Source organism: Amaranthus tricolor, chromosome 2 (assembly GCF_026212465.1).
Source record: "Amaranthus tricolor cultivar Red isolate AtriRed21 chromosome 2, ASM2621246v1, whole genome shotgun sequence".
Taxonomy (NCBI): Eukaryota; Viridiplantae; Streptophyta; class Magnoliopsida; order Caryophyllales; family Amaranthaceae; genus Amaranthus; species Amaranthus tricolor.
Genome location: NC_080048.1, coordinates 12,901,653 through 12,928,669, shown reverse-complemented (window position 1 = coordinate 12,928,669; position 27,017 = coordinate 12,901,653). Strand labels below are relative to the sequence as shown.

At 34.3% G+C, this 27,017-nt stretch overlaps 1 protein-coding gene and 1 long non-coding RNA gene across 3 annotated transcripts; one reads left to right on the top strand and one right to left on the bottom strand.

Moving 5' to 3' along the window:
• Nucleotides 1-1,463: 1,463 nt before the first annotated feature.
• On the bottom strand, nucleotides 1,464-14,818 carry LOC130806521 (uncharacterized). Of its 2 annotated transcripts, XM_057671646.1 has the most exons (4): nucleotides 14,504-14,818; nucleotides 9,949-10,114; nucleotides 4,663-4,932; nucleotides 1,464-1,928 (listed from the first exon to the last, which is right to left on the bottom strand). In XM_057671646.1, exons 1-3 carry the CDS (start codon nucleotides 14,550-14,552, stop codon nucleotides 4,674-4,676), a joined length of 474 nt encoding a protein of 157 aa, XP_057527629.1. In that variant the 5' UTR covers nucleotides 14,553-14,818; the 3' UTR covers nucleotides 1,464-1,928; nucleotides 4,663-4,673. The 2 variants fall into 2 exon arrangements, with proteins under 2 accessions (XP_057527629.1, XP_057527628.1); XM_057671645.1 differs by lacking the exon at nucleotides 1,464-1,928 and having other exon boundaries at nucleotides 4,428-4,932.
• On the top strand, nucleotides 14,635-25,855 carry LOC130806522 (uncharacterized). Its single transcript, XR_009040318.1, has 3 exons — nucleotides 14,635-14,766; nucleotides 24,682-24,741; nucleotides 25,718-25,855. It is a non-coding gene; the product is annotated as an uncharacterized LOC130806522 (long non-coding RNA).
• Nucleotides 25,856-27,017: the final 1,162 nt, after the last annotated feature.

Below are 27,017 nucleotides of genomic sequence, written 5' to 3'. Positions count from 1 at the left end.
CTCAATTACTAATTGAATCCATATACTCATCTTAAATTCAAGTTGATACCTAACTTTGAGTCAAAGACCCAAATTGAATCCACAAATGTCAAACTACTTTAAAACATTCAATTAATACTTAAATAGAATAGTTTGTGGATTACCTCAATCATCATTGAAGGACCTTGCAATCTTGAACTTCAAATCGAGTCACAAAACCCCCAAATCAATTTACAAAACCCTAACATTTCAATTTTAAAACAAAACAACATAAGAGGGAAAAGTCGTTACCAACAATAAAGGGAGGAGGAGAAGTGGTTGCTGTTGGTGGTGGAACTCGTGGCTGGGCTTGGTTGTGCCGCCGCTGTGGGTGAGGAGAATGGGACGTGAGAGAAGAGGGAAAACAAGGATTGAGAACCATGAGTTTTGTATGAGGGAGAAGAGGTGTGTCGGCTTATATGTGGTAATATGGTTTTTTTTTAAGAAAAGGAAAAGAAGAGAAGAAGTTATATTAAGAATATTTTATGTCATGTGTATTTAGGATCATTCTTGCACTGATAATTCTCTTAAACTTACTCGTCTTAAAATATTTATTTTCCCGAATGTTACAGTTCCTTACTTGCATATCCTTGAATCTTAACAATATAGTGAGTGTTCCTAGTTTTTTCGTTTATTTTCCAAAATGTAAAACCAGAAAAAGAGTCCTTGAAATGTGTCTCAATCCGTTAAAAAACCTGTTCCATAACATCCTTTGAATCTTGCCTAAAAATCTTAAAACCTTTGTCAAACCCAAAATAGTATTTCCCATTCAGCATTATACCCACAGAAATCCCTTATAATGATTCCATCTTTATACCTAGACTTTCTAAGCCAAACACATTCCTTTTTTTTACTGTGTTACATTGTGAAATCCCCTTTTTGTTAATCTAAGCCCTTTAGATTATACTCAAGGATCCTATACGGGGTAATTATTTGGATGAAGAAGCAAACAATGGTAATTACATTCAGAGATTGTTTAAAAATGGTCAAATGTATGTTGATAATAGATAGGGCAACATCAAATTGTCTCCTTGGCACAATGTCAAAACATGTATAGGAGGCTTAACAGCAAAGGAAAAGAGAGCTTCTTCACAGCCCATTGCCATTACTTCTTCACAACCAACTCAACCTAAGTCCAAGCAATCAAGAAGAAGACCAGTTACACGGGTATACTCATCACAACCAAAGACACATACAACTTAGAGTGACGATCTCTTTTGCTTTTGAATGATGTAACTAGTATGAAATCATGTAGTAAGTTGTTTTGGATATGATAATCCTATTTTAGAGGATATAATGTAAATAGTTAGTATGATATACAATTTTTGTCATGTTGAACTTCTACTATGATGTAATTAGTATGTTATGATGATGCACTAAGTGATGATGAACTTCTATGAAAATATGATGAACTTCTATGAAAATAGTTTCAAATATCATAAATACTCCATTCCATTTCAAATAAATAAGTACCATCCATGGTCTATCCATTCCATTACACATTCCTTTACTAAGAAATAAATACCCAATAAACCCTAAATTGAAACTTAATTAACATTATATAACCTAATTCTTAATGAGAATAACAAGTATTTAAAGACCAAAAATCATCATAATCTTCATGCTCTTTTGTAATTGCCTGAACTGCTTCCTTAGAACCATCAATTATGTTTTGAGTGTAGTAGACATTTGTCCTCCATATGCTTCACTCATATACCTCATTTGTCCTCCATATCTAGTCAAATCTTCTTCCTTTTCCAACTAAGAAACAACAAGCTTTACATTTATAGTAGAGCCTCATTGGGATTGCACTCGATTCCAAAAACCCTAACTTCAACAATCTGTTCTTGTTGGCCGTTGCTACACCTGCATCTAGCAACAGTGGTATCTTTGATACCTTTGTCTGTCGTCTAGAGTAAATGACCAACTTAAGACAACAGCACATAAGTAATTTCATACATTAACAAAAAAAAAAAGTATGATTTTAAGTAATAATGTTATTGTTGCTTTAAGTACAACAAAACATAGTGGGAGATAATGGTTGGCTAACCGAAGAAGATGAAGAGGATTGATGGAATACACATTAGGGCAGGGGTATTTTAAAAGAATTAAAAGGTAGATCAACTAGGGTTAAGTAGGATGAATTAAATTAATTAGTAAAAGGTAAAAGAATAAAGTCAAATTAACCTTGGGTTGAATCTTAATATAATTTTTCTCCTACAGATATAATTTTTTTTATAATTGTTCTTAGTAAAACCAAATTGATAATAATATATCCATTGATTATTAAAAAACTTATAGTTAGGACATGCCTTTCCGCCCTTCCTGTTTCTCTGTCCACTCAATTTCAACAATTACTGGTTTGTTGCTGATTTTCTGAGTATTCTCATCTAACTGGTTGTTTTTCAACATCCCATTCTCAAGTCTGAATTTCAAGCCAGAAGCTTTCTGGGTTTTTAAAACGGTAACGAAGCTTTCTGGGTTTTTGGAAGCAACGGTCCAAAACGTGTACTCTAGCTATCGCCTCCTTGGCCACCGCACCCACCACGACGCAACCAACGGTCAAAACGCATGGTTGAACTAAAAAAAGACAAAAAAAAAAAAAAAATATTCTAAGAAAACCGGGTCGACCCGGTATCCGATTTTAAACATCCCTAATAATGACTATAACTCATGAAAAATGAAATTTACGGTTATAAATATAATTAATAAATTAGCTAAGTTATGTGGCTATAATTAAGAAATGATTCGTTTAAAATTGATGACTCCTTGGGTTAACTAGACTGACCAAAAATTAATTCAATTAACCTATATAACAGGTATGTAAACAGAATATTGGATCAAGATCTTTAATTAACTTTTTTTCTAATTTATTGTTATAAAAGTTAAGGATGTCAAGACTCAAAATCCTAAACTAGTTGAAATCAAACTGCAGCCGCAGCCATATCTACTGCTATTAATGTTTACACAAATTCTTGAAAGTGAGGTCTCTTTAAGAGACTATCTCTAATTAAACAGCCTTATTATATATTTTTTAAAATATTGTAAGTAGATTTTAAGAATGATATAAATATGTACATTTAAGATATTGAAAATAGGCATTAAAAATATGATAAGTAGATATTAAAAATACAATAAGTAGACATTAATCTTTAATAGGCTGAACTTGAGATACATCTCTGAAAGAGACGGTCTCACAAGACATTAATGATAACTACTAAGCATGTTTATGAACATTGACTACTATGAATGCGTACATGGATGTTTACTACTATGAAAGCCTACATGAGTGTCTAGGGACATATTTCTATTATCTATTGTTTTGGTTGTTTAGAAAAATTTTCTTTTTAACTCTATAATTTATGTTGCGCGAAATCATTTTTTTAGTGTTATGAATGAAAAAATAGCAATTTAATTCAATTTTAAAAACACAAATTCTTGTGAAGATTATCTCTTTGAGAGACCATTTCTAATTTCATCTGCCCATAAAAGCTAATATATTAACAATTATGTAGAAAAACTGAAAAAAATGAGTTTTTCTTAAAATTAAATTCCTAAAATAAGCTTTTGAAAATTTTCATTCTTAAAATAAACATCTCTTTGAGAGATGATTTTTCAAGATTTATTCATTGTTACTAACAACAAACATGTGAAAAACAAAATAATTTTACCATAACTTTGTTCGCTGTTAATAACAACGAACAAAGAAAGACAATGTTATAGTTTTAGAAAGGATAAAAAAACAACAAAGTTGTTTGCTGCTATCAACAGTGAACCAATAATTAATATTTTTCCCCTTATAATAACTAGGATATTATCTTCCTTTTGTTCGCTGTTATTAACACCAAAAAGAAAAATTTTTGACTTCCATACCGGTTTCTTAATTCGTTGTTAATAACGAAAATTTTCAAAGCTTTCTTGGAAAATAATCTTATGTTTTTTTTTTCAATTTCCAATTATATTGGCCTTACGCAATAATTGAAAACTATAATGGGACACATGTCACCAAATGACAATATGAATTTTACAAATACTCTGTCATGTTTGAATAATAAATAATTGAATGAGATTAAATGATAAATGAATTTCCAAATGAGTTTAAAAAAATTGTGAATCACTACCAAAAGAGAATAAGTGGAATAACCCTCAATAAAAATTAGTTGCAAATTTGATGGCAGAGTATATAAACTCTCATTATTCTTTCTCCGGATTGAAATCTTCCCTTCACCCAGACACCCATCACAATTCCACAGCATTGAAGCAAAGATGTTGTGATGCTCCATCCCACTCACCCCACCCCACCCCACCCCACCCCACCTAGTGCATACAGCACACTGAGCCACTTCTTCAACCCTGCGTTGCCTTACCCAAAGCTTCATCCATAACCATCTTTTAAAGGCCCAAGCAATGCAAAAGTAGATCATGTCGTTAATTCTTATTAGGTCAAATTGATTTTTACTGCTAATTTTTGTATCATTATACTACATATCGTAAAAGTTATAAACAGAAAAAGCTATCTAAGAAAGCAGTTGAATACTTGAAAAATAAATAAATCTCTCAAACAAGATAAAAAAAAAAAAAAAAGAAGTTGATCCAAACACCCAGATCAACGCCATGTAGTAACTTCTAAGTATATGGAAATACCTTTGAAGATTCTAAGACTCGCTTGGAAGGACATCGTAGAAATGATAAACATCATCCTTGTCAATAACTCCAACCTCTGTAGAGCAAACTGAGCAGCATACTTGCCTAGCTTCTTCTTCAATCACTGTACTTGCTTCTTCAACTTGTACAGGGGCTCTTGTATTCCTCTTCTTTCTCCTGTTCTTGCTTCCTTGTGGGACCACCTTTTTGTTGGTGACTTCACAGTTCATAACAAACATAGCCCTGTACTGTGTCAGGTAGATTTCATGTCTGCAGGGTAAGCCAGAGATAATTTTTAATAAATGTTGATAACACTGACAAAACTGATTCAAAGAAATCTCAAACAAGCACGAATTGGATCATACCCCCAACCTTCTATATATACAAAAGCAGAATATACTAGATTATCTGATTCCCCAATACCCATTACATAAAAAAATGCTTAACAATCTCTTCAGCTGGCATAGTAAACTTGCCCACTTGTATAGCTATTTAATAACCCTCTAGAAACAGCTAATTAAACGAGTTGGTTCCCCTTTCTTCTGCTGTACGTCTAGCGTATGGCTGGCTTCGAAGCTATTTTGCTGGGTTTGCCACATTATATGAGTCCATTACATTACCAGCCCCAAAAAGCTTCACTTTGTCCTCAAGGTTAAAGTGAGGAAAATGAGCAATGGTATTTTGGTTATGCTTTCTTTTCGCATCAGATCTAGGCAGCCCATGCCATTGAATAAGCACATCAAAAGAAGTATTACCATACCCAGACTTGCGAATGCCCAAGACAGCTGCAGGTTCAGTATCCAACTCGAGCAGAATTAAGTTGCAACATAATCGAAGTATGAATGAAAGCAAAACTATGAGCTCTTTTCAACTGAGAAATAAGAGAAACAGGATGTATTTTACTCTCTAGAGCATAGTTACACGAAACTAGAAACTTCCCACTGAATCTCGTTTCGGAACCTTTGTTTCGGAAACTCTGGATTAATGTTTCCCAAACTATATTCCCCAAATGACTTTTTTCAAGCCCAAAAATTATATAACAATTATTAATACGAAAGCCTTTTCTTCTTTTCTTTTTTTTTCTTTATCTTTTCTTTTCAGTCATTTCCTATTCTTAATTTTGTTTTCATTTTATTTTGTTGTAAAATAAATTTGTACCTATGTTTCTTACGATTCCTAAATTTCCGGAACTCTAAAATTAACGTTTCTCGTATCGAATCGAATTTCATTTGAGGTAACATTGCTCCAGAGGTATAGCCAACTGGTAACAACATCAGCCACACGAGTAGTAATCTCACAAACCCCACAGAAATGAGCAGCCAGCTTGTCACAAGGATGTCGAGCCAAGGATTGTTGCCTATATGGTTGAACACTACATCAATCACCACCCACTGTAAAGCTATCATCTAGATGCTTGGAGTCAGCGGAGAGCTTCATACGATGTTGGACTTTCAACAAATGTAACTGTAAATCATCCACAATGGCATCACGCTCCCATAATAGTTGTTCCAGTGAATCAACAGTGATATTCCAAAGCAAATCAAAGCGGAGGGAAGATGCCCATAAAGAGCTTGAAATGGAGTCATCTTGGTGGATAGCTTAGTAGAAGCGTTATAGCAATGTTCCGCGCAAAGAAACCAACGTGACAAGCGAATGACAAGCAGAACTATTTTGACAATCAGTCAGAAACAATTGAAGAGGAAACCCATGAAATTTAACCACCTCATGAAGATAAGGGCCACCACGGTCGAAGCTGAAGAGGGATGCTTAAGCCCGATAAAGTGGGCGTATTTTGACAATCGATCCACCACTACAAGAACTGTATCGAATCCCCGGACTTAGGCAACACTTCAATGATTTAGTTGTTACTTTTGTCCATCCAGCAAACCAACCAAAAATCACCTAAAAGTATACAACACCTTAACTACTCGACTAATTACAAAGAAAGTCATTCAGTGGATATGATCTCTTACTTGCCACAAGTGCTAGCCATTAGAAGGTATTTAAAGTGTTCTAAATTTTGTTTGCATAGGACCAGACAATTAAAGGACATATCTTTAAACTTTTCTATTTAACCAACATGAGAAAAGTTATTAGTAAGACTCATGAGTATCACAATCTCGATCTGATCTACGATTCTATGGCTCTACGTTCCAAAAACAGGCGAGCAATCCAGATCTTTAGTAGGATCTTAATAATGGTAGAATTGTATGATCCTACCAAGATCAAGAATATGAGTGATAAGATCATAACACGATTCTACGATCCTACTATCGAATGATCCAATCCTAAAAGGGTAGTCTCAATCATACAAAATTCTTATATTCTAGCTTTTACTTACATATAAATACAAGTTAAAATATATTGCCATTACGATTAAAAAAATTCATGTACTTACCGATTTGAAGTTCATAAATGATTATCAAAGGTATTCTTTTTAATCAATTAAAAGATAAAGTCAAATCAATCTTTATTTATTACTCAAAACTTTAAAGATGAACTAAAATGAACGAATATGAAGATAATCAATTATCATACAGCACATCAAAAGACATTTGCGGGATCCTACGATCCGATTATGCCGATTTCAATCCTACCACCTTATTGATCCTACATAGGATCCCGATTCTGACAACCTTAGTAAGACTACTTAAGTCAATAATAAATTCGCCGTGACCTCATTTGATTCATATGCCTTGACAAATAATCTTGCATTGGTTCTCTTTCTTTCATTGATATAGACTCAAAATTTCTACGTAGAGTGTGATACTCCTTTAATGTGTCCCATGTTTGCTAGGGTGTTAAGACTACTGTAACCCGAGGAAATATGTTATCATCCAATGCAGATTGGATGTATTGAGGAACCTTTGCATCTTTCTTAAGATTTTCACGCAACTAATTAGATTAGTTGGGATTAGAACATTGTTTGCATTTTAACAAACTAAAGATGGTATTTTTTCCCCTTTAAAATGGGATTTAAAGAGTAAATATTTTTGTTTCCATTAATAGAGTCTCACAACAATTTACTTAATCTCACACCCACTCAAGTAGAGTAGAAGACATTTATGTTTAGGACCTAACCCTAACCTAGTGCTCTTGATACCATATCAAATTTGTTGTGCGGCAACGCATATGCACCCACACGAAAGAAGAGTATGACCACATATAAGGTTGATGGGTTTCCATCTTAAAACCAATCAGTAGTCGGTAGCATAGCCTACTAGATTATATATTGGTCATAAAGTCTCTAATTTTTCGATGTGAGATAACAATTGTGTACCCTTCTTTTCACGTGTGAGTCCATATATTTTTTTTCTTTTTTTATTTGAATGAGAACGCCACTCTTTATAAACTTAGTAAAGCCTTTTTTTTTTGCTTTTGAACAGGAACGTTACTCATTTTAAACCCACAAAAACTATCCCTATTTTGAATTTTGAACGAGAAGGTCACTCTTTTTGAGCCCATTTAGGTGGAGTTTTCAACAATTAAAGTGGTATAAAATATGACAATTAATTTCAAAAAAAATTCATATGAAAGTTCATTCCAAGAAGAATTCATGAACAAAAACTGAATGCCAAATCGCTTATGATGAAGGTTGCATACAGAGAAAAATAAATTTTGACCAAGTTTTAAATGGTGATTTATGCCTAAATAGTGCTTCGTACTTATCTCCTGCAAATGCTCTCTAAGCCTTGACGTTACATGTTCCCTCATACATAGTAAGCATTTGTAGGATACTAGATTCAAGTTTCGAACAAAAACCCTTTTTTCCTTATTGCTACAACTCACTGTATTAGAAAACCTAGTCAACCAAAAATCATAATAATTAAACTAATATGGGAGGATAATGGCTTATCACTGAAACAAAGTTCAAAATCCTGATAAGATAAGAACATGTAAGATTTGAACATTTTGCAACTCTAAGTGTTGGTAGTTCCATTTCAGAAAATGTTGCCCAGCCACATTCTATTGTGACATTCCTCAAAGCCATGATTGTAAGCAAAAAATAAACTTTTGATTCGTTGAAGAACATCACAAAAAGTAAACTTAGAAGGTTCCCTTTCAATTGAGAATCAACCTAAGATGGGAACAAAAACATTTAGCATACTTGCACTATAGCCACATCGTAAATCTGACATAAGACAGAGGCCCCTGACAGTAGTCCCTATTATTTCCATCCTGCACTTTAATTGTAAACCACACAACCAGCTATAACACAGTCACGAAGTCCACTACAATAGCAACTGTCAACACTGTACACCTAACGTCGTATTTCCATTGAACAAAGAAAACATATGCCGATCATTTCTTGTGGCAGGATCTCCTTTTTGTCCATACTTTGAGTCCAAAAGTTCAGCAGTTTGTTTATTATGGCTAATGGCTCAACAATCCACAGACCATTTCTAGAGTTATGGTGGCCCTTTCAACATTGTGATGTGTCTTGCTTACCTAAGATAACAGTGAGACCCCCCCCTCCCCCCAACAAACAACAGCAACTCAGATCAAAATGCATTTCTGATCCCATTGTGATATTAACTCTTGGAAAATCTTTGAAACACGAAATGATGAAAAGTTCAAAATAAGGTTATATAAATGCTATTCAGATGGTGCACTGCGCACACGCCAATCGCACAAACAAGAAAAGAAGTGAAAGAGAAAACAGGGAAACAAAAGAAGGGCAAACTCCAAAGTGATCAACTTAGATATCAGGGATCCATGATCACCAAATATTGGAGATTTCCATGAGAAATAATACACTTTCTGAATCATGTCAATAACACAAATTTATGCTAATTCCCCACTAATCCTAATTCTAACCACAAGCACAGAAATTTCTTACTAATTAATAATTGACTGAACATTCTATCAGACAAACATCATCTGTACATCCAACTCATGAACTTTGACTGCACTAGCTTCAGATATTTTATTTTTCTTGCTTCTGGTCTTCAGCTACATCAATATAAATTCATGAAAGGAGCTTACTATGATGCCAACTTGCTTGCTAAGTTATCTTTTAAATAATTCACACATTATGCAGCATCAACCAACATACTCATTGCTGTTCTATAAATTTGACATCAAAACTCTGAACTCACAGAATTATCGTAGTTATCCTCTCAATAACAAAGCACTCAAGTTAGCTCATCTCATCACAAAAATCTTCTCTACCAGAAAGCTTACACCAAGAAGGAAGAAACAAAACAATATGTACATACCTTTATGAATAATCCCATCAAAAAAATCAAGAACTGAATTTAATGGATCAGGTATTTGACAACATACCTTTGACAATCCAAGCAAAGAGTTGTAAAACAAGCCGGACAGCTGAGCACAGCATCTGTTTGTCGGCCTTTCCTTTTTCTGGTGACCCATACTTCATCCTTCTCATCTACATCTGAATCATAAAATTCTGGTTTCGTGGAGTAATCTATCACATCATCATCGGAAACTGAAATTCAGCCAGCAACAAGCAAACAATTACTACATAAAACCTCTGAGCAAAGAGCAACAGAAAACTCCAGAGTTTTTTTATTGATAAAAAATACACGCGCTTAGCTTTCTGAAAAGTTCCACATGATGGGAAATCAGGACTAATTTTCTGGGACTTAATTAAATTCTAAAAAAAATTGAACATTATAATGATTATTACATTACAAGTTTGGTTCAATTTGTTTGTTAGATAGTTTAGGGTAAGGACAAAATTTAATCAGATGTTTTCAATCACTAAAAGTTCCTAAAATATAAATATAAAACCCCTAATGAGTTAAGTGAATTGAAATTTGGCTGAGATCTGGTCAGGGTTGTGATTTTCAACTCAATTAAATGATTTAAGTTCGGGTCAAGGAGTTTCTAAGCCATTTATATATTACCCGAACACGAACCCAACCCAACATGACTTGTTTGACATGCCTAACTTTAGGGTTCAATAGCCCAAGGTTGTCCCTTATAGGAAGACCTTTAAACTCTTCCAGCCTTGTGAAGATCATACTCAAACACAACGCGGTTCATTGACCCAAGGTCAGTGATATGATCTTGCTAAACTTCCTGTGAAAAAACAATGAAAGCAAGAATGGAAATAGCAATGAAACGAACTTAAGAAAGAACTGCTTGTATGAAAGAAATAGGAATCACAAATAATAAGGGACTTTGGGTGCCTTAACTCCTCACAATAAGTGTCTACTAAAACCATTCCTTTCTAGTCTTCATTTTTGTCGGTATAAAATTCCCCAATCTCACAACTCTTAAGGTTATTTTTTTTTCTTCCTTACTTCTTTTATTACTTTCTTCTCTTTTTAATCTTCCTCTTTGTTATGCAAAGGCAAGACAATTCTTGGGCAGAGACTATCGATACACTAAACAAGAACCAAGAGACAAGTAATTGAATAATACTTCTGAATTTATTGAATATCAAGAATAATGATTACAACCTGGCCCTTCGAGTGGCCAGAACTCCTAAGTGAATTTACTTCACAATTATTTCCTAAGGCTGAAAAAATACTAAATAGCCCCTATATATACAAAGCACTAAAACAGAAAAATAACAACTCGACTAAAAAATCAATGAAAATATTTTGCCAGCGCATCATTTTTGCTTACGCCTACTATAAGTCAATAACGCCTCTGTTTTATTCCTTTTGGTCTCCGTAGAAGGACTTGGTGTCATAACATTACCCGCCCCTAAGAGATTCAACTTGTCCTTAAGGTGAAAGGAGGAAAATGAGCATCATAGTAAGGTAATGCTCCCACATTCCATCGAACAAGGGTAGACCATGCCATTTAATCATCACTTCATCAATGGTAGTGAGGTGCGGTTTGGACTTCTGTATACCAACCAACTCCTCAAGTTCCACCTGTAGCTCTAAAGAAGAAGATAGTTAAGGAGAAATGCCAGAAGCAATAAAAGTTGTGCCACGGACTGGGTTCATTTGGTAAACGTGAAAAATCGAATGAATTTTACTTGTAGGAGGTAAATCCAACTTGTACACCACTATACAGATCCGAGCTAAAACTTCGAAAGGACCATAATAGCGGGCGAAAAGCTTATCACAGTGGCGACGAGCGAGGAACTGCTGACTATATGGTTGAAGCTTCAACACTTGAAAACTCAAATCTCGTCTCCTCAAGTCAGCGGTAACTTTCATGGAATGTTGGGCTTTGAGTAAGTGAAACTTTAAGTCATCTAAAATGGCATCATGTTCCCTAAGCCATTGGTCCATGTTATCGACTGGTTTAGTATTAAAAGCATAAAAGAAAATTGTCCTACTTTATAACGAATTTAAATTAATTTTCGGTAAAAACCCCATTACGTGATGTATTTTTAAAATCATTAAGTTACAGCCTTTATAAGTTGTTTTTGTAATGTATTACTCATTATGATCATTTTGTTTTGTATCGTGCATTACTAAAAGGTCTATTATAAGCTTTAATTAAAAAAGCTTGAATTATAATGGTTAAAATGATTATTCCAGTTAACAATTAACGCAAAACGCGTCATAGCATCGAGTTGTCGCATCATTACCACCATCACTATGACATATATGAATTTTTTTTAAATGATTAGACGAACATAAAGCTCTTCCAACCTTGTCCAACGTCGTATCCCAATAAAATTATCATACGTGAACTCTAATGGCAATACAACATCATGTTTGTCTAAGTAATGTCATGCTCATCCCAGAATGGATATTCCTTCTCTTTTTGGGATATGGTTTAGAGGGCTCTACAAAATTGTTTAATCATATCTAGAGGATCAAGGAGGCTCCACAAAAATTTGAAAGAATAATCACAATCGAAAGCAGGCCTACACAATGAAGATAGCAGAAGCACACATCCGATTATTTTTAAACCCTGACAATCTACACTTCTACTTATGTTCCTTTGCGTTATGAGCTTGTGCCCGCCCAACCAACCGTATGCATGCCAAATTGAACATTTTGTCTCGTGTCTACCCCTACAAAGTTATGCTCATGCCCACATTCTGCGAAGTTTTTACTCTTTTGATTGTTCTACACTCCAACTCTCAAGGCCTAAAAAATTTTTGCTTGCCATGCTCAAAAAAGTCTTGCTCGTTCGAGTAACATCATATTTTCCCAAGCATGAACATGTCAAGTCCTCTTTTCCATAGTCGATTCTTATGCTATATATTTAAGGATATACAAGACAAAATATAGGATGGAAATGGAGGACCGAGGAATGACTTTTCCCTAATTCGGAGACTAAAATGGTACGGAAAAAAAATGAAAGGAATGAAATTGAAGGGGAAAACTCCTTTACATTTTATATGAACAAATCCTTTCAACATGGAAAAGCTTTGGAAATTTTGAAAGAAAACACATTATCTTCCCTCCCCTACACCGTCCTTCTCTTTATTCCTCGTCCTTTCCTTCTCTTTTTTTTTTGGAAAACACTTTTAAGAAGGCTCAAGATTGCCATACTTGCATATAAAAGAGGTTGAACATCATTAGCTCTTGAAGCGTTGCCAAACTCGAACTATCTTGTGTCAGTACTCGCTGCGCATTGTTCGTAGCATCATTTTGCTTATTAACCTCTTTTTTATAGTGTGCCAAGTTTTGTTGGAATGCTCACGCGAGCAATCAGAAGGTAAGGTTATGCCTTACATTGCACAAAAGTATGCTCACCTAAGGAGCCATTTACTTTCCCGAGCACCATTTTGACGATTTACCAAACTCACAAAGCTTTGGTTGCTCAACATGATTATTCCCATACTCTCAAGGTTTGTCAACATCATCATGCTCGAGCAACTGAGCAGGGCTAATATTCTCTAGCTCACTATCCCATGACCTCTCTCATGCAACCAAGGTCCCACCATCTACAACTTCTTCACTTGACTTCACCACCATTACTCAAGTTACAAATATCATACAATGGATTTCACTTAGATGCTTTGAGTCTCATTATATACCAAAGCAAGTCACTTCAATGTTGAATCGGACGTATTGGACTATGGGAATCAAAAGCTATTCCACATGAGATATTGTCATCATGTGTACCTTAATATACTAAGCAACCACATTTACTTTTTCCTACAATAAATCCTAGGCGTAACAATACAAATATTTAACAAATTAGCAAATATTTGTTTCTACTAATATTTCACAAGATATTTTTCATGATAAATATAAAAATATTGTCTACCATAGATAGATATATATATATATATATATATATATATATATATATATATATATATATATATATATATATATATATATATATATATATATATATATATATATATATATATATATATATATATATATATATATATATATATATATATATATATATATATATATATATATATATATATATATATATATATATATATATATATATATATATATATTCAAATATATTATCAATTTAGTTTATATATTAGAATTTAACAGTAATGATTAAGATATTCCATGCATTTGGACGGGGAGTAAAACTAGTTGTTTATCTAACAACTTCTCACTAGCTATATCCCTGCGTTGCAGATACGCTGAGGACAACCCCCTCCGCCAACAGCATTGTTTTTGGGCATTGTCATCAAGCAGACCTTGGACATTTCACTGGGACATTCTTAACCCGACTGAAACAAATTTAACTTTAGTTACTATATAGAAATTTATACTATTGACTAAGTTAGGGTGTCATCACTACATTGAAGAAAGATAACAACCAATACAATCTAAGCAGTGCCAGCTAGCAGTTAGCACTAAGCACCACACTTGTCTAATGCATAACTAATAGAGCCAATAATTATCGGTGAGAAAATTCAAATTTCAATTCCAGGAAACAATATAAATAGAAGCGAATAGTGAAATAGTGGTACCAGTTTGCTGGGAATTGGTAGGCGAAGCCACAACACTTTCTCTCTCCATATATCCACTTTCTCTTTCTAGAAATTTCAAGCCACAGCAGCGGCTATCGGAGACTTCCAATCAGCTCGGATGTGGGTTAACTCGGACGTTTATGGAGATTCTTTCTCATAGAAACTACAAGTTTTGTCTTAGGCTGAGTAGATCAACAGCCAACAAGTGTGAAGTATACAGGCAATTGCAAGTGAAACAGGGATTTCCATTCCATTTGGTCCAGGTATTTTACAAATGTCTTGTATAATTTCACCCTTACCTTTTATCCTTAACGGTGTATTTAACTTTTAATACTCCCTCCAATTCTATTTACTTTATACCCTATACAATGCAATTATTCTATTCTTAATATTGTGTATAATTAAAAATTTTTAAAAAGTTAATACAAATAATTCATGCACCAAGACGAATCAAATAAAATCTCACTTAAATATGTTTTAATCTATAGATTAATAATAAAATACAAATTAAGAATAAGAGATAAAGAGTGCCCAAAAAGCAAATAGAACATTAGTAGTGAATTGGAGGGAGTACTATTCATCAACCACTCTTAACTTATATTTTATTCTTAATTTATAAGTTATAACATAGTCAAGCAGCATTTTATTTATTCGCTTCAATACAAATGTGGTCAATCAAATAGGACTATTGAGATGAATAGGAGAAAGTATATATTAGTACGCTCTTCATCCGGGGCGAAGCCAAAAGTTTGAGTTAGTGGGCTAAAAAGTCGATATACTAGCAAATTATTTACTACTTCATTTGTTTCATTATACTTGTTAAATTTGATTTTTTACGCAATCCAATGTGTTATTTTTTTAATCATATATTGAATTATATACATCTACAAAATTATAAAAAGTTAATATTATAAAAGTATGCGATTAAACGATTCAAACAAGATCTCACTTGACTATATATTTACTTGTACATTAGCCACAATATATAAAAAATGGCTTGAATAATGAATCTATATAGTGTTTGAAATCAAAATGTAGCAAGTATTTTAGAATTACTCAAGGGAATGCTTTTTTTAGCACTTTTTAAAGCCAGTAAAGAACTCCTCCATCTCTTAATTTTTCCGATTTGTTTTTTAGTGTATTTTAGCTCTTCGGTTCTCTACATTGGAGCATGATGGTCTGGTAGTTGATCCAAGCGTTGTCATGTTTTTCAAGTCTCAAATTAAGCTGCAAAGATTGATCTCTTAGGTGCTCCAGCAGTTAGTATACAAAAAATTTTAGACATACCAACATGTATGTAATCCTAAAAGCAACCCCTGCCAGACAAATTTGAACAATAAAAATCTGAAGACAGTAGAAAATTCAAGCAAGAAATTAAAGGATACGACTTTAAAAATCGGCAAAAAGTTAAGGGATGGTGGATAAGTAGAGAGGAAGGGTCTTAAGTCAAGAGCAAACTCGAATGGGTATAATTATGGAAGAAAAGAGAAAAACAAGAAAAAAAAGAAGGGGAAAGGGATGGTAGATAAGCAAAGATGATGAAGAGGGTGGGTGATGGAGTGTAGTTTGGATAACTTGGGTAAAGTCAAAGGTGATTAAGTTTGAGAAGAGGGGCAACATTCATTATAAAGTACAATTTTTTGGATTTCGATAACACGGTTACAAACTTACAATAGATGCAGTTTTCAATTTTTAACGGCTATAACTCATAAAAAATGAACCTTGATTGCGGCTATACTTAATAAATGACCTAAATTTTGTTGCTATAATTTATAAATTATTCTTAATAAAACAACTTCATGTCTTATAGTAATTTGATAGTCTAGATCAACGAAAATCAAAATAAAAGTTCAAATTATAACTTTTATTACATCTTGAACTCCAATAAGCCTCATCAAACCATATTCAAAACTATAAAGTCAAAACAAACTTAATAGGTTGTAATGTAAACATCACAAAGTATAACTCAAGACATCTAGTGTCTTACAAGGTCCTTTTACTTCCCAGGTTCTCAACCTATATCCACTCTGCTAGTCATCAACAAGTCAACATCACTACAGGCATAAGCAACAAGGAACATGTCAAAGACAAGAGTATAAGCAATAAGATAGTCAAATAGTGCACACAATTCATCCTAGCATGTCAAGGCTCTAGTGTCTCTAAGTTTAATTCCTAATTACTTTATTCCTTCTTAACTCTAGTAACTCATTGCTTCGGACTTATTGTATCACTTAAATTATCAGATGTTGGTGAAATGCACTTGGGATGTGCATGCGCCTATGGTGAGCATAAGATCCGGGTAGCAATAGGAACAAATAATAAATCTCTTTAGTCCCAAGAAAACCTCCTACCTAAGACGCTGCTTGGCCAGTAAGGTTCATCATAGGTAAAGTAGGCATATCCCCTAATGGTGATCATAAGATCCCTTAAGCCATGAGAACAAATAATAAATCTTTTTAGGCCTCTTCGGGTATCCTAATCTCCTTATTCTTTTTAAATCCCTTATGGGTTATCCCAATTCTATCTAAATTGCCACCATAGGTAACATTTTACATCCTATTCATCTTCACTCTTTCATATTATTTGGAGTAACTTGTCATTATGTGATTAACATAATAAACATAAGCATCGATGAAAAGTTTACTATTGACAAATCTTATATACTTACACAATAGTCTAAGTGTGTAAGTACCTAAAAAAAATAACGTGACAACAGAGTAACTAATTTAGATCAGTTTCACATACCCTTATAAATTAGTTTCCTATGGAATGTAAGTGTATGTGTCTAGATCAAATGCTAAGTCATCTGGACTAATCGATGAACTCAGAAATCGAAACTGGACCAATTGTGATCTAGATTGCAAGACGTCTAGGGAAAAGGAAACATGACCATGGGTTTTCTTGACCAAAAGGTGACTTGGACGGTCTGATTTGGACTCGAAGTGATCCAGTCTGGAAACCCTGGTCCGGACTTTCGTTCTCTGGAAGGAGGTCTTCAATTCTGGACGCTAGGGGAGAAGCTGAATGGTTTAACTTATTAGTTCATCATCATCATCACACCTAGTGTATCCCGCTCATAGAAAACTATTGCCAGGGTTTGGGGAGGAAGAATGACGGCAACTCATACCCATAGAGGAGAGTGCAGTCAAAGAGTCCCTCAGCTCGAGAAAAGTCATCAAAGAGAGAAAAACCTGTAACTTACAAATAGCGTAAATAAAATACGTACAAATAGCTAAAAATAAAGATAAAAGTAAAGAAAGAGGTAAAGAGTGATAATTAAAGGCAATAAACAATAACAAATGATGGGTGAAAGGGGCGGGTTTAGTAATATAAGACGTGGATAAGGTGCCCCCAACTACCCCTATCCCTGGTCAGGTCCTTGGAGAGGTGAAGTTCATGTATGTCACTTTTAATTTGTTCCTCCCACATTCTCTTAGGTCCTCCTCGACTTCTCTTGAACTCCACTATGATGTATTCGATCCTTCTTACTGGGGCGTCCTGTGTCTTTCTCTGCACATGCCCAAACCATCTCAATCTATTCTCCCGCATCTTTGCGAGGAGAGGTGCAACCCCTAACTTCTCCTTGAACTCCTGGTTTCTTATCCTATCCATCATAGCATTACCACACATCCACCTCAGCATACGCATTTTTGTTACTTCCATCCTCTGTTTGAAACCCTTCTTTATGGGCCAACATTCTGTCCCATACAACAACGTCGGCCTAATTGCAACGCGGTAAAATTTACCTTGTAACCTTCTTGGGAACTTTTTATCACAAAGCACCCCGATTGCTGCTCGCCACTTAAGTCAATCCGCTTGTATATGATTAGTAACGTCACCATCAATCTCTCCATTACTTTGGCTCCCCTATCGATTCTGTCCCACTGAAATTACATCGCAAGTATTCTATCTTCGTACGGCTTATGCGCAACCCCTTACCCTCCAAGGCTTCCCTCTAATCTTCCAATTTACTATTAGCCTCCTCCTTGGTTTCTACAATCAAAACTATATCGTCGGCGAAAAGTATGCACCATAGTACAGTTTTCCAAATGGATTTAGAGATTTCCTCCATAATGACCGTAAAAATAAAAGGACTTAGTGCTCATCCCTAATGTAGTCCTACTTTAATTGGGAAAGAATTTGTCATAACCACCGGTGTATGTATGTTAGTCGACACTCTATCATACATGTCATGTATAACCTCAATGTACCTTCGTGAAAGACCTCTATTCTTGAGGCTATCCCAAACGATGCTTCGTGGTATGCTATCGTACGCTTTCTCCAGGTCAAAGAACACCATATGCAAATCTTTCTTTCGCTCCCTATACTTTTCCATTAGTCTCCTCAAAACATGAATTGCCTGGTTGGTTGATCTTCCCAGCATGAATCCGAATTGGTTCTCTCTAATTATCGTCTCTCGTCTAATTCTTTTCTCAATCACTATTTCCCACAATTTCATAGTGTGGCTTAGAAGTTTGATCCCTTTATATTCCCCCATATTTGTGCATCATACTTGTTTTTAAACAGTGGGATAAGTGTGCTAACACTAGAGGAAAAAACCTCATTTGCTGCGATTTTTTGGCCATAATTTGCTGCGGTTTTGGGCCCAAGCAATAGTGAAAGCAGCAAATGGCATATTTTAAATGCTGCAGTTTTAAACCGCATTAAAAAGGGCATTATTTTCTGCGGGCCAACCAATACCGCAGCAAATAGGTAAGAGTATTTGCTGCGGTCAACATCAAAACCGCAGCAAATAGTTAATACTATTTGCTGCGGTTTTCTTGTTGATCGCAGCAAATACTCTTACCTATTTGTTGTGGTTTTGGTTGGCCCACAGCAAATATTGGGTATTTTTTTTTCTTTTTACGTTTAATACTAATAATAATCCAATAATAATGTACAATGTAATAAACAATGATTAATCCAATAATCCAATGATAATCACAAATAATCACCAGTAATCTCTTTGTAATAATAAACTCTCGATCGTATATATAATATAATATGATGTACGTACATATATATATATAATATACATTAAAGTCCTAAAAAATCTATACTAACCACAAGTTATAAAGGACAAAATTTAGCAAGATATCGCGGCAATCTTGTCTTTTTATTCGCGCATCTCTCCATTTCTCAGAGGGCGTGTTTCCCTCGAAAGGTCGTATAAAACCTATAATATAATATAAAATAAAAAAGATTAATAAACATTAGATTTTACCAATAATAATTAATATAGTAAATATATATATATATATATATATATATATATATATATATATATATATATATATATATATATATATATATATATATATATATATATATATATATTATAATATAATTTAAGAACGTAACAAATACTTACGGCATCTATATTTTCGACTCCAACCTCCTTCACGGATTTTATAATATCGTCCATTTATTTCAGCGTGTAGTAGCCGCAATCAACGGAATTAGAAGGTTGTTGAAAACACTAAGAGAAAATAGATGTTAGTGCCAACAAAGCTTAAAAACGCATAAAATCGCAACTAAATTAATACATAATTTCTAGCATATGACTATGATTTTCAATTCTAACCACTTCAACACAATAGTATATACTAAATAGTGTTGTGTGCCAAGTTTTGTGCAAAACAAACCAAGTTTGAGATACTTTATGCGCGAAAGTGCCAAAATCGCTTAAAAACCCATAAAATCGCAACTTAACACGTAATTTCAAGCATATGACTATGATTTTCAATTCTAACCACTTCCACGCAATAATATATACCAAATAATTTTGCGTGCCAAGTTTCGTGCAAAACAAACCAAGTTTGAGCTACTTTATGCGCAAAAGTGCCAAAAACGCTTAAAAACCCTTAAAATCGCAACTTAACACGTAATTTCTATCATATGACTATGATTTTCAATTCTAACCACTTCAACACAATAATATATACCAAATAGTGTTGTGTGCCATGTTTCGTGCAAAACAAACCAAGTTTAAGCTACTTTATGCGCAAAAGTGCCAAAAATGCTTATAAACCCTTAAAATCGCAACTTAACACGTAATTTCTAGCATATGACTATGATTTTCGATTCTAACAATTTCAACACAATAATATATACCAAATATTGTTGTATGCCAAGTTTCGTGCAAAACAAACCAAGTTTGAGCTACTTTTTACGCAAAAGGGCAAAAAATGCTTTAAAACCCTTAAAATCGCAACTTAACACGTAATTTCTAGCATATGACTATGATTTTCAATTCTAACCACTTCAACACAATAATATATACCAAATAGTGTTGTGTGCCAAGTTTTGTGCAAAACAAACCAAGTTTGAGTTAACAATAACAAACCAAGAAACAACAAAGAGGGCTTAACAGAACAGCAGCCTACCCGCTGACCAGCCTACCTTGCCGCGTGGTTTGAGCCTTAACCAAGGAGAGCTAGAGCCAAACAACCATGGAAACGTGATCTCCATAAATGGACCAAGCCATCAAAGCCCAAGAACCATGATTGTGGTGCACACAGCTCACTAGGATACGAGCGCAAGGTGGGCCAGTCACTGATCAGTGCCCAAGTATTCTGGTTTGTAATTTCTATTTTAAGAGGCATATTGTATAGCACGTGATGTTTATAGCCGTTAGCTAGCTAGAAACCTATAAATAGAGGTTGTCTCTCATGTATATGGATTCAGTTTTGTGATTAATAAGAATTCTCACTTTATGCGCAAAAGTGCCAAAAACGCTTAGAAACCCTTAAAATCTCAACTTAACACGTAATTTCTAGTATATGATTATGATTTAAAATTATAACCACTTCAACATAATAATATATACCAAATAGTGTTGTGTACCAAGTTTCGTGCAAAACAAACCAAGTTTGAGCTACTTTATGCGCGAAAGTGCCAAAATCGCTTAAAAACCCATGAAATCGCAACTTAGCGCATAATTTCTAGCATATGACTATGATTTTCAATTCTAACCACTTCAACACAATAATATATACCAAATAGTTTTGCGTGCCAAGTTTCATGCAAAACAAACCAAGTTTGAGCTACTTTATGCGCAAAAGTGCCAAAAACACTTAAAAACCCATAAAATCGCAACTTAACACGTAATTTCTAGCATATGACTATGATTTTGATTCTAACCACTTCAACACAATAATATATACCAAATAGTTTTGTGTGCTACACAATAATATATACCAAATAGTTTTGTGTGCTAAGTTTCGTGCGAAACAAACCAAGTTTGAGCTACTTTATGCGCAAAAGTGCCAAAAACGCTTAAAAACCCTTAAAATCGAAATTAACACGTAATTTCTAGCATATGACTATGATTTTCATTTCTAACCACTTCAACACAATAATATATACAAAATACTTTTGCGTGCCAAGTTTCATGCAAAACAAACCAAGTTTGAGGTACTTTATGCGCAAAAGTGCCAAAAACACTTAAAAACCTATAAAATCGCAATTTAACACGTAATTTCTAGCATATGACTATGATTTTCAATTCTAACCACTTCAACACAATAATTTATACCATATGGTGTTGTGTGCCAAGTTTCGTGCAAAACAAACCAAGTTTGAGATACTTTATTCACGAAAGTGCCAAAATCGCTTAAAAACCCAAAAAATCCCAACTTAACACGTAATTTCTAGCATATGACTATGATTTTCAATTCTAACCACTTCAACACAATATTATATACCAAATAGTTTTATGAGCCAAGTTTCGTGCAAAAGAAACCAAGTTTGAGCTACTTTATGCGTAAAAGTGCCAGAAAAGTTTAAAAACGCATAAAATCGCAACTAAATTAACACGTAATTTCTAGCATATGACTATGATTTTAAATTATAACCAATTCAACACAATAATATATACCAAATAGTGTTGTGTGCCAAGTTTCGTGCAAAACAAACCAAGTTTGAGCTACTTTATGCGCGAAAGTCCAAAGAAAGCTTAAAAACCCATAAAATCGAATTTGTGTACCCTTAATACTGTCCATTTCGGAAATGTAGCTCTGGATGTAGATCCCATTTGTCCACGCACTTTCTTCATTGTGATGAAACACATGGGAAAAGTAATACTATTTATATATATATATATAACACTTAATTAAATCAAATTGGTACAATAATTATTATTACGTACGCATTCAACAACACTATGAATTTTATGTTGCGAGGCGGGCTTTGAGGTTTTTGTAATGGACTTTGTAGTAGGATTGCCAAAGTCAAAAACAGGGAAGAATTCCATATGGGTGATAGTGGATCGACTAACAAAAACAGCAAGGTTTATAGCTATGAAGAATACTTGGACAATGCAACAGATGGCAGACGCGTATTTTCAAGAGGTAGTAAGATTGCATGGTGTGCCTAAGGACATTGTATCGGATAGAGATTCGAGATTTTTGTCCAAATTTTGGAAGATGCTACATGAAGCAGTGGGCACGATACTAAAGTTCAGTACTGCATTTCATCCAGCCACAGATGGTCAAACAGAGAGAACGATTCAGACTCTTGAGGATTTGTGAAGAGCATGTGTTATGGATTTTGGTGGATCTCTGGAGGATAATTTGATGTATGTAGAGTTTTCTTACAATAATAGTTTTCATTCTAGCATAGGAATGGCACCTTACGAAGCCTTATATGGGAGAAAGTATAGGAGTCCTATATGTTGGAATGATGTTAATGAGTCGTTGGGATTAGGACCAAACATAATTGAAGAGACTACAAAGAAGGTAAAGATGATCCAAGAACATATGAGGGGAGCGAAAGATCGTCAGAAGTCATATGCAGACAAAAGGAGGAGAGCATTAGAGTTTGAAGTAGGTGAAAAAGTTTTGCTCAAAGTGTCACCAACCAAGGGTGTCATGAGATTTGGTAGGAAGGGTAAATTGAGTCCTCGTTTTATAGGTCCTTATGAAGTATTGGAACGAATTGGGGAATTAGCCTATAGATTAGCCCTACCTATAAACCTAGCTAAAGTCCATAATGTCTTCCATGTATCCCAACTACGAAAATATGTCCATGACCCTTCCCATATCATACAACCTGAAACCATTGAACTTGATGAAACCCTTACCTTTGAAGAAAAACCAATAAAAATCCTTGATACCAAAACAAGATTTACCCGGAACAAGGAAATTAAGTTGGTCAAGATATTATGGACGAACCAGCAAACCGAAGAAGCCACATGGGAAACCGAAGTTAACATGAGAAAGCAATACCCGAAACTTTTCGAACAGGTACGTTGAGTTTCAAGGACGAAACTTTTTAAATAGGGGGGTGATGCGAGTCTATCAAACCGTTCAATATTCTTTTAAAACTTCAGTACTAACTTTAAGTTCGAGGACGAACTTTTGTTTTAAGGGGGAGTGTATGTAACAACCGTTTTTTTAAATAATAATAATAATAATAATAAATAAATTTCAGAAAATAAAAAAAATAAAAAATAAAAATAAAACATAACTCCCCATTAACAATAACTTCCCACTTCTCCCTCTAAATCTTATAACCAACCTCACATAACTATTATAAATTAAACTAATTACCCTTAATTTCATTCACATTATTACTCACACTTTCTTTCTCTCCTACAAACTCTTCCTCCATCTTGCAATTGCTTAAAATTTAATCAAAAAAAGGCAAGATTTTGATACTAAAGGTATATAATTTCATCTCTTTATAATATTGTTTTACCAATTTCAATCCAAATTACACATTTTGTACTTGATAAAAAAAGAATTATTTCTTGACCTTAGTTTTCCGGTGATACGGCAGTCACCGGGATACCACCGGCGTGCGACGGCGGCCACCGGAGCCACCGCCGGCCGGCACCTTCACCTTCTTTCTTCTTCCCTTCTCCTTCTCTCTCTTCTTTTCCCTTTGTTCTTTCTTTTTCGTGGGTTTCTGGAACTCACCCACCTTTCTTTTTTTTATATAATAATTATGATTATTATTATTATTTTTTTAACCCTTACAATTTTAAATCTTATAATAAATTGAGTTAACTATGTTAATTAAATCCTTGCTCTTTTATACTACTCTTACAATTTTAAATTACATGTTTAAAATTATTCTTTTTAAATAAAGTATATAAAATAAAAAGGAGTCTTTTAAATTATTTTGAATTGGTTGATCGGGGTTTTAATTTGAGATATATTATTTTTCTCGTGTAGACAGCGGATTCGTAGACAGAGATTATTGGGAGCGTACGTTTTCTAGGATCGCGTGACAAGGTAATTCTTAATGTCTATCTAATTAGGACTATCCCGTTAGTATTATGTGCTAAGTGATAATTAATGTGTTTAAATAGAATGCATGATTTTATATGACATTATTTTATATGATGTTATGTTTTATATATTCTCAAATTATAATTACTGTTATTTTTGTCAAACTTGAATTTATAATTATTATTTTGATAAAATTTATATTATTATTTTAATATCGAAATTTGATATGATTTATTTGAAAGAGAAATATTTATGATATTAATTCCTATTGCCACCAATTAATGTTAGAATGATGATTTGAAAAATGAGATTTCAGTTGGATATTCCTGAGATATATATTTATTGGGAAAAATTATGATCATAAAATAAATGTATAATGTATGTTTGTGTGCTCACGACTAATTATTAAAATATTTTAAATCACGTAAAGTGTAACATGAGGGAAATGAAGCTCTTATATTTGTTGTGATCCAAGTATAAGGGTGATGAACAGGTTGTCCTGTTTGGTTAGTATAGCTGCCGACAGGTATTATTATTTCTGATACTTGATACGATGTTTGGTCTTCCTTCTATTTGTTATGATCCAAGTAGAAGGGGTGTACACACTAGGGTTCCCTAAGACTACTCTGCTGGCCTTGAATTATTTGGGGTGACGACCTCTTGATGAAGTAGATATAGGGGTAAAGCCTTGGCCTACTGGCGTTCTTGTTGCCTCAAATTAAAAATTGATTATGTGTTTGTCATTATTAATTATCAAATTAATAAATTGGTTAATGTGATATTATATATATTGTTTTCTCAAATTGTTTTCTATTAAACTCAGCTATATGTTAATTTCTAAAATTATTTCCAATTTGATTATATTTTATTTTCTTAAATCATTTTCAAACTTAATCGTCTTACGGGATGGAATTGGAATTACTCAATTTTCTGATTTTGGGAGTTTTTCCCTTGTTTTTCTTGCATTCTTATGTTGCAGGTTATTGATTGCATGGGAATCGTGGAGTGAGGATCACTTAGAAATATAGCTTTTACTAGAGTCGTATTTCAGTTTAAATTTTACCTTAGGTTGTTTAAATTTTATATGGACACAGATTACGTTTTAGTCTTTTCTTATGTTGTAAGACCCTTTGTTGAATTTAAAATTATTAAGTTATTTCTTAGTCGTTAAGCCTTACATTTATTTTATTAGAAATAGATGTGGCGGTAACACTCTCATGGGTAGGTTTTGGCTCATGTTTTTCATTAAAGGTGTTTTCAAAAGTCCGACCTATCTCCGCATCAGTCAAAATTGGAGTGCTTGGCATCGACTTTGATCTAGTCGACACCTTTGCTGAGGAACCGATCTCTCTCCAAGATCCCTCTGGACTCTTTTGCTATTTCCATTTATACAATTAAATTAGTGTAACCATGCAATTAAAAACATAAAAATAAATAAGGTACAAATGATTGTTACCCTGTTAGTGAATCAGACCCAAGCATATGGCCATGTGACGAAACTACCTAGGGCGTCTGATAGTTTCTCAAGGCTCCATTCTGGCATTGGAACCGGGAGTGAGAAATCTTCAAACCCATTTAGAATAGCTTTCACGGTCACACTGATGTGGCCACTTGTAACAGGCATCGAATGCACTGTTTGGCCCTCTTTGGTTGGCATCACTAGCAACACCTAACTGAGTCAGCAAAAGAGAACAAGGAGTCGCCTCCTGAAAATTGTGTCGTTTAGTATAATAAGCATCATAATAAAATATTAAAATGCGTTGCAATTTAAATTAATAAGTGCTTATATATTTAAAAACTATGTACCTGTACCACTGGCTCCGGAGTTGGCTCCAGATTTTGAGCAACGGGAGTTTATGGTCTCCGGTGTGGGGTTTTCCCCTTCAGGGGTAGTAATGGGCTGGGGTGCTATGGGGGTAATGGGCTCGGGTGTTTGCTCGATCGAAGCATTAGGATCCCCATGTTGACTATCCTGATCCTCGACAATCAAGTTTGCCAAGTCAACAATGGGTGCTCCCATCTTCTGCAACACGAGTGCCAGTTTGGCGAGAACGTCCTTCGTAATTTCTGCTCGGAGGGTTGCTACTTCATCAGGTGACATCGTTCAGGATTGAGTAGCAACACACTCTTTGTCGAATGCCTTCTGTAACCCCACGCGGATGCCTCCTTTTCTGACTACCCGCCCACTGTGGTCTTTCCCTAAGACCATATGCAATGCGTTAACATTGCCTCTTGGGGTGAACTTCCCCGTAGCTTCTTTTTCCTTCCAGCCCATCTAT